Source organism: Vicia villosa, linkage group LG4, assembly GCF_029867415.1.
Source record: "Vicia villosa cultivar HV-30 ecotype Madison, WI linkage group LG4, Vvil1.0, whole genome shotgun sequence".
In the NCBI taxonomy this organism is placed as follows: domain Eukaryota; kingdom Viridiplantae; phylum Streptophyta; class Magnoliopsida; order Fabales; family Fabaceae; genus Vicia; species Vicia villosa.
Genome location: NC_081183.1, coordinates 119,073,717 through 119,083,222, shown reverse-complemented (window position 1 = coordinate 119,083,222; position 9,506 = coordinate 119,073,717). Strand labels below are relative to the sequence as shown.

General features: G+C 33.9%; 1 protein-coding gene across 1 annotated transcript; it reads left to right on the top strand.

Annotated features, from left to right (window-relative positions):
* Window positions 1–4,481: 4,481 nt before the first annotated feature.
* Window positions 4,482–8,864, top strand: LOC131595107 (uncharacterized). The gene is made up of 5 exons (XM_058867376.1): window positions 4,482–5,078; window positions 5,744–5,847; window positions 5,957–6,133; window positions 6,429–8,413; window positions 8,533–8,864. The coding sequence occupies exons 1-5, from the start codon at window positions 4,882–4,884 to the stop codon at window positions 8,680–8,682; spliced, it is 2,613 nt and encodes an 870-aa protein (XP_058723359.1). The 5' UTR covers window positions 4,482–4,881; the 3' UTR covers window positions 8,683–8,864.
* Window positions 8,865–9,506: the final 642 nt, after the last annotated feature.

Here is a 9,506-nt window from a genome sequence, read left to right as displayed (position 1 = left end):
TAAAGGATGAAGATCAACAAGCATCAAAGGCGATTAATCGACGATCAAAGCTTCCAATCTTCAATTCTTAGTTTGCTACAGTGATTAGGGTTTTTGAGCTCTTAAGAATGTAATGTCCCCTTCCAAAAATCAGAATTACTCTTTATATAGTAAAACCATTTTCTGTCCAGGGCGCGTCGCGCCCTCCAGCGCGCTTCGCGCCATAACACTTAAGAAATTTAAACCGCCCATGCGCGTGACGCGCGCAACTCTCTGCTTTGAAGCTCCAAAATATCTTGACCAGGGCGCGACGCGCCCACATCTCCGCGCGACGCGCGCTAACTTCTGCCAGGCACTCTCTTGCAAAGCTCAAAACAAGCTCCAAACTTCCCCAAAATTGGCTAAAACCTACAAAATCATAACTAAAACACATATTAACATAAAATGAAAGCTTAATATTATAAACTATAAATAATTATCTAAAACTTCAGGGAATTGTACGAATATCCGATAAAAACGGTCGAAAGGTGCCATTAATTAAACTAAATATAAACACAATTTGGCACCTAACAATACCTCACCTTCGGATTCTCAGCATTATCAATGACTCTGAAAATCATCTCAATCTCCTTCAGCCACTTCTGAGCACCTTCAGGATCATGCGTGCCTTTGAACAATGGAGGATTGTTCCTCTGAAAGTTCCCCAATTGCTTGTCAGCACCAATCTCAGCTCCATTTGCATTTCCCCCCAGCACACCAGCAATCATGCCCAGAGCCTCAGCGATAGCATCATTGTTTATTCCACCTCTTCCAGCCATTACTCTGCTTAAATCACAAACAATTTAGTCAGAACAAAGTATTGACAATGTTTAACCCGCACTAGTCGCATACACAGGGAAGACTGACTCAAGACTCTGGTCACAACGATCGACTATGCTCTGATACCACTATTGTAACATCCTTCTAAACCCCACGGAAATTAAATAAATTATTTAGAGTACATGGAAACAAGGGTGTCACAATTGAAATTTAAAACAAACATCATACGTCTATGTCATGCATTCACTGAAGAAATTCAATACAATTCATAATTGCTCATGTTAACACAGCGGAAAATCTGTCATACGGAATAGTTCAACATCTTTGAAATTATATCCTTTAAAACATCAAAATAAAACAAATAGAGTCATAACATAAACTCAAAACAATGTGTTCCCCAGTGTTATAATATCAGAGCATGACACCTGACTCTAAACTAAACGCACTGACTCATGAGCTAATCCTCACCAAGTCGTAAAAGCCGCTTTCCTCAATCTGAAAATGACAACATGTAAGGGTGAGTCTCATCGCAATTAACAAATATTATTTCATCATAAATAATAACACATCATAGTTATATTAATCACTCAATTGTATTATATTCAGACAATTCAACAAATACCCAACCAACACATCATCACTTCATAACACTGAAACACATTCAATCATGTTATGAAAATCATGCATATGAATGAACTGACACTATACATGTGGTACCAAACATCATCAATGGGCATAACTCACCGACCGATCCAACATCTTCAAGATACGGCCCTGCCAGCACAAATTCCACACAATGGGAATTATGCCCTTCACCGAATCCCCACATCATCAGGATTCAGCCCTCAACAAATGATTATGAATGAATGCAACATATATAACATACTTATACCATCATCATCATCAAGTATGTTTAAATATATATTAGCATAATTCAAATATCATCTAATTATCATCATCATACAACTCATAAATCATCACATGATTATTACTTCAAACATAGCAAGTATTGACACATTTCATCACATATATGTACAATACATCATTCATCAAGAAATAAAATCATGTTTCAAAATAATTGAAGTTACACATCATCCCATCATTTAAACACATAGGTTATCTCATAAGGTTCATCGTGCTCGAAACGGCACCAAAAACAGACATACGGTTTGAAAGTTATGGCCTTCGGAAAATTTGTTAAAAATTTGTATGATGTAGGTCGACGCACGAGTTCCATAGGTTGACGCATAGAATTTTCTGCCCCCCTCGGGTTTGCTCAGGTCGACCCATGAGTCGACTCATGCTGGTCTTTTGGGAACCTGTAGGTCGACGCATAAGCTTCATAGGTCGACGCATGCTGCGCTGATACCGAATTTTTTTCTGCGATTTTGACATCTTTCCTCTCCCAATCTCAATCCAATCACACCATAACAGTTCCCACACCAAAACATCATCAAATAACATAACATACTACAATTATAACACAGTTTAGGGATCATCTAACACTAAAATCATTCATCAATCACATCAATTCAACAAAACAACCTAAATCTCCCAAAGCCCCAAAACCTAAACATACAATCCAATCGATCTAACTAATATGCCCAATCAATATCATCACTTAAGATACGATAAGAGAAGTTAAATCGGAGAGTCCCCCTTACCTTATTCAAAAGTTCTTGATTGGTCTCTCCTTTTACTGCTCCTCTTTCACATTCTTGAGTTCCCAATTCTTCAGTTTTTTCACGTTCTATCCCTTTTCTCCAATTCCCTTATTATTTTATGAAAATAACATTAAATTAGTAATGGGCTTTACTAACTTAACACCTCATTCTTACTAACATCACCCATGGCCCAATATCATAAATCATTCTTTTCCAATTTATTTTCATAAAACCAAAATAAGTCTAATTATTAATTCAATTTTCAATTAAATTAAAAATTAAAATATACGGGTGTTACAATCTTATTGATTGTTTAGTTGTTGCATTATTGGTATTGCTAGTCGGAACCGCTTCAAGGAATAGAGATAAATAAAAAGCGGAGATCTTGCATTGTGAAGACAATAAAATCCAAAAATGTTAAGAAAGATGACAGTAAAACAACAATTTAATTTTAACTAACAGTTTAAATAAATTAATAAGAACAAATCATGTAAAAATAAAGTATTTGGAAGCATTATATTTATATGTATTATTAACAAAATATATATGAAAAAATGTCAATAATTCTTTTAATTATTGATATAAAAAAATCAATAATTCCAAGAAAAAAAACTAGCAAGCTGTCTTTTTTAAATAAAAAAAAATATGAAAATTGAAGTTATTGCGTGGGACCAATGATGATAAACCAATCACTAAAAAAATGGTATACTGTATCCAAAACATAAAATCTGTATCATAAATATTTGGATTAAATAAGTTTTTTATCTCTATAAATATTGTAGTTTTATTTTTAGTCTCTCTTAAATTTTAATAATATTTTTTTTAATAGAGAGACTAAAAATAAAAAATATAATAATTATAAGGACTAAAAATTTATTTAACCCTAAATATTTTATCAAACAATAAAGTATATGCGTGCTTTCAAAAATTTATACATCACATAAAACATATCCTTTTTTTCTAGAAACAGCTGTGAAACTAAAAGCAAAATACCAAATGCACAATACAAGTGGCTAAATCAACTATCAATATCTATTCACAAAAAAAACACAAATAAATAAAGCAGCCATTATTGACTAGAAAACCACCCAAAATATCAATTTTATTTTCAAAATGGAAAATATTAACCAATCATCATAAAGGAATTACCAAATCAGATTAATTAAATATTTATAAAACAATAATTTTAATATTATCTAGAATGATTTTGTATCTTCATTATAAAAAAAATTGATTAAAAAAATTAGTTCTATTAATATGCATAAAGAAATTATAAAATTAATATTTATAATTTATACATTATTTAACGGTGAAATGTTTTGGTTCTGAGAATGTACTTCTCTCAAGATCTCATATTTGAATCTTGCAAGATACAAATTACTTATTAAAAAAAGTATTTACACTGTAAAAAAATTTTTATACGCACATTAAATAAAATAAATTATGTATATTTAAAATAAATTTACACACTAATTTATAATATTAATGTAAAAAAAATTTATATGCACATTAAATAAAAATAAATTATGTATATTTAAAATAAATTTACACACTATTTTATAAAAAAATGTTGTTTCATATAATTTAATTAAACACGCGTATAACCAATTTTACGGTATACTAATTATTAATCTCTTAAATAATTAACATAATTAAAATTTTAAATTTGTTTCGACAATAAAAATTTAATTTTTATCTTATTCAATTTTAAATCTCCAATAATGTTAAATCTTTAATGAAATTTCATTTTGTTTATAATAATCTTCATTGAGTCAATAATTCTAGTCAATATATACCCACCCCACAAGATAATACTAATTTTGAAATTAAAAAGAAATTAAAAAATTAACAGCTACAGTGTATCACACCATAATAAATAATGAGTTTTTAAAGAAAAGTTAACAATAGTATTTTTTTTAATTTTTTTATAGTAATATTTTTTTAATTTAAAACGTAGGTAAATTCAAGACAACAAAGAAAGAAGATAGTAGTAATAATAATGAAGAAGGGCACAAAATAATGTGGAATTTTAGAAGAATAAGACAACTCAACAAACCTTCCCACAGGTCAAGCAAGCTCACACCAAGCACAATCACCTTTTCCACACCATCATCTTCTCTCTACACAAATACAAACTTCTTATTCTCTTCTATCTCCCTTCTCCATCTCTCTCCCTCTCTCCAAATTATTGAATTTCTCTTCTAACTATTAACTCACTTCAATTATTTTTCTCTCTTTATATTCCCCTTCCAACTTCAATTTATTGAACTTTTTCTTTCAATTCCAGAAGAAAAAAAAAATTAGTTAGGGTTTTGGTTCTTTAAATTGAACTCAACTTAATTTTAGGCATTTTTTGAGCGGTTTATATATCTTCGCGAAATTCCGTTTTTTCTGGATTCTAGGGGAATTTTTCACGGTCATGCAGCAAGCTGTGGTGGATCCATTGTTATCGCCGATTTTGAGCTCCGATTCTGCTTCTCAGAGATCGGCGCCGGAGAAGCCGCGATTCAGTGATCTTAGAGGTTTGCAGTGGCGTATCAATCTTGGAGTTTTGCCGTCTTCTTCGGCAGCTTCCATTGATGATCTTCGCCGAGTTACTGCGGATTGTAGAAGGAGGTAAATCACCTTTGAAATCAAGTGTTTCAGTGTTTGTATTTTATTTTATTTTATTTTATTTTGAGGTTTGGGTTTAATTAATTTATTTATTTTTGGTAAAGTTAGTTAAGGGTTCTTAAATTAGATTCTTTAAAATTCAATGCTTATTATATTTATAGATCGTATGATACTTAATTTTTTTTCCTATATATTGATGGTGGTTAACTGGTTATGCATGAGTTCTTATCGATATAGTAAACTATGCTGATTTTGTTTTGATTTAGTTAGTTTTGGTTTTCAACAGTAAAGAATGTTTTCCAGAAGTTTTGTTTTTTTGTGTTTGTTTTCATGGTGCAACATGAAGATAAAGTCATGCTGAAACACTCGAAGTTCGATGAGTTTCTTTCGCGAAAATTTGTATTTTGGGTGTATTAATTTGTTTGAAGGCGAAACTACTTGTTTTCTTTGAGACTATAGGTTGGCATATTGCAATTTCATTGGCAGAAAATGGAAGAAGATTGAGTTTCTTATTGTTATGTTTACCTGGTATTGTGAAGAAGAGTTGTTTTGTTTGATACTGGGATTTTGTATGCTTGTTGTAATTGCGCACTAAAACTTAATGTATTTTGCAAGCTTATTGTGTTTCTTGCTTATACATGTAGTAATCACGAACTTTGTTTTGTTAGGTATGCAAGTTTGAGAAGACGCCTCCTTGCTGAAGCTCCTTCTCCAAAGAATGGAACTAATTCACGGAATCTTGTCATGGACAATCCGCTTTCACAAAATCCAGGTAATTCTTAGTTATTTTCTCCCATACTTCTGATAGCTCTCTTTGTCTTGTGCTGGTATGAAAATTTTAATTTTATCTGTGATGAATATAATATGGCCTTTATATGCAGATAGTACATGGAGTCGCTTTTTCCGCAATGCAGAGCTAGAAAGATTGGTTGATCAAGATTTGTCACGTTTATACCCAGAACATGACAGTTATTTCCAATCACTAGGATGCCAAGGCATGTTGAGACGCATTTTATTGCTATGGTGTCTCAAGCACCCAGAATGTGGTTATAGACAAGGTAAATTTCTCAGCCAAGCAATTCATCAATCTTAATCAAATTTACCTCCATTTTGTTTATGCTCTCATTTTCAGGTGTTGCTATTTTCCTTATAACACCAATTTCTTAAATATAGCTAACTTACATTTTATTTGATTATTGTTGAGAAACCTTTATATGGTAAAATGTAAATTCAATCAGTTTGGTTTCCTTGCTTTCAGATAACTAGTATAACTAATTTTGCTATTTTCGATGTATATGCTGTGAAACCTGTTTACATTACATTAATGGTTTGCTTTTATTAACTTTTTTACAGGAATGCATGAATTAATGGCTCCTCTGCTTTATGTTCTCCAAGTTGATTTGGAGCGTCTCTCGGAAGTTCGGAAGCTTTATAAAGATCACTTTACAGACCGGTTTGATATTCTTTTATGTCAAGAGAATGATCTTAATTACAGCTTTGATTTTAGGAAATCCCCAGACATGGAGGATGAAATCGGATCCCATGTAAATGCAATGAAAGCTGGCAGTCTTGATGAACTTGAACCCGAGATACAGTCCATTGTATTACTAAGTGATGCATATGGAGCTGAAGGTGAACTTGGCATCGTATTATCTGAGAAATTCATGGAACATGATGCTTACTGTATGTTTGATGCTTTAATGAAAGGGGCCAATGGTTCAGTTGCAATGGCAGATTTCTTCGTTTCATCTCCTGTAGCTAGCTCCCATACTGGCTTGCCTCCTGTGATTGAAGCTTCTATGGCGTTGTATCATTTGTTATCTCTTGCTGATTCTTCTCTTCATAACCATCTTTTGGATCTTGGGGTTGAACCGCAGTACTTTTATCTCCGGTGGTTGCGGGTTTTATTTGGACGAGAGTTTTCACTTGACAAATTACTTATCATTTGGGATGAGATCTTTGCATCAGATAATAGCAAAATGGAAAATAGTGCGGAGGACAATATAGATTATGGCTTCAGGATCTTACATTCACCCCGCGGGGCATTTATCTCATCTATTGCTGTAGCAATGATACTTTATTTAAGGTCTTCTCTACTTGCAACTGAAAATCCAACAACCTGTCTCCAGAGACTACTCAACTTCCCCGAAAACATCACTATTGAAAAAATACTAAAGAAGGCTAAATCCTTGCAGGATCTTGCTTTAAGTATTGATATTTCATCCTCGTCACATTTGCTTTTGGGCTCTCGTTACCAAAGTAAAACGACATCTACGAGATCTGTGACCCTTCCGTCTGAATCTGTGTCACCGAAAACTCCTCTGAATTTTATACCCGATAGCTACTGGGAAGAAAAGTGGAGAAACGCCCAAAAGGCCGAAGAACGTAAACAAGATGGTGCAGAAAATCAGGTTCCAACTCGGAAGAAAGGATGGACAGAAAAGATGAAATTACGTTTGAGAAGAACAGAATCTGACCCACCTCCATCAAGGGTTCTAAGCGGGCAAAGAGGATCTAAACCATCGTTTAGACGCAGTTTGTTAGAAGATCTGCGTAAAGCACTTGGCGCTGAGGAAAACACAGAACATGAGCAGCATCATGATGAGATCATAAGTGAACAGGATAATCTTTCTGAAGCAGTTGAAGTAGAGCGACAAGATAGTGGCAGTAACAGTGACAACAACTACTCATCTGATGATAAATGTCCAAGCGGAAATTCTGGCCGCGATGAAGATTCGTCTATATATTCTGACTCCGTCAGTCCTCCTAATGAGGCCAATGATCCTGAAATTGCCTCAGAAAAAAATAGTGCTACATCTTTTTTATCCCTTGACGAATGCAATGAAACTTCAGATACCTGTCATATTGATTCACCTCTTCCAATCTCTGATCCTCCTGAGAACATGCCTCCAACGTCAGAGTGCAATAATGATAATCAAGGAAATCATCAATGCAATGAAACTTCAGATACCATCCCTTGTGATTCACCCTCTCCAATCTCTGATCCTCCTCAGAACTTACCTGAGACATCAGGATGCGATAACGACGATGCAGGAGGCTCATCCACAGCCCCTAAAGAGAGGAAACAGAATAAATTCCAGTGGTTTTGGAATTTCGGACGGAATACCGTTGATGCTAACTCTGAGAAAGTAGGAAGTGCTGCCGAGGCTACGAAGTCTGCCAACAATAATAGCAATCAAAGTAATTCATCACCGCCACCAGCCTCTCCTGCTGTTAATGGACATTGTAGTTCTGTTAGTTCCAGAGGAGATTCTGTTGATCAAAATGTGATGGGCACTTTAAAGAATATTGGGCAGTCTATGCTTGACCATATTCAGGTAATGTTCTTTCATCACTTGACTTTGGTTTCACATAAAATCCTGGAGACCTCAATACTATTTTCCTTTTTTCCCTGGTTTCAAACTTGTTACCTTAACCTTTGTTTTTTATGGCGCAGGTGATTGAGTCTGTTTTCCAACCGGATCGAGGCCAGGGAGCCTCGTCGGACAATTTATCCAAGAACATTCTAGTTGGAAAAGGGCAGGTTACTGCCATGACCGCTCTAAAGGAGCTTCGGAAAATCAGCAACCTTTTGTCTGAGATGTGATTGAGGCGAAAATCTGGTTTTGAAATGTATATACTTTTTGTAATTACAATTCTTTTGCAGCCAATAAGAAATGAGTTCATTTCTATATTTTAGTATCACCTCAGAGTTTTGCAGTTAGAACTTAGATGAATATGTAAATATATGCATCCGGATTTACTTAATTAAATTATGTCTATTGGTAACTCTTATTTATGCTTTTGGTTTTGCTTGGTTGCAAAACCATATTTTGCATTGTACCTTCATTATTTTTGGTTACTAAAAATATGAAATAATTTGATGCCTATGATTTTTGAAAAAAAATTGATTCTTTATAAATTGGTATCTTGACCACAAACATGTTCTTAAACCGAAAGAGATGGTGTTCAAAAGACAATCATTAGCACTCCTCTAGAGTCGTGTATAACTTTTAATTCCACAAACAAGTTGGAAATTTTATAGAATAAACTTTTTGGCTGCTATAACTCCAAAGAATAAACTAACAAGTCACATGGAAACCCACTTGCAAGTTCCTACACTTCTTTGAATTGTACCTTTACCCCTTCTTTAAGACGTATAGATCCTCAATCAAAGTGCCACGCTAGACACGCGTCACTCTTCCTTATCATTCCAATTTCTACCTTATCCTTGCCAGTTGCCACCATGCACCTTTTCAAAGCAATGTTTGAAAGGAGAGTTCTAAAAGGAAGAACCAATCATTTGCTTGTAGTCACCAAAATGTTTATTACTCTCTCCGTCCCCAGCACACAATTTCATACAGATTAAGAAAATGGTATAAAAGTAAGAGAGAGAATGTCATTTTTACTATAACACCCTTATCATTTATT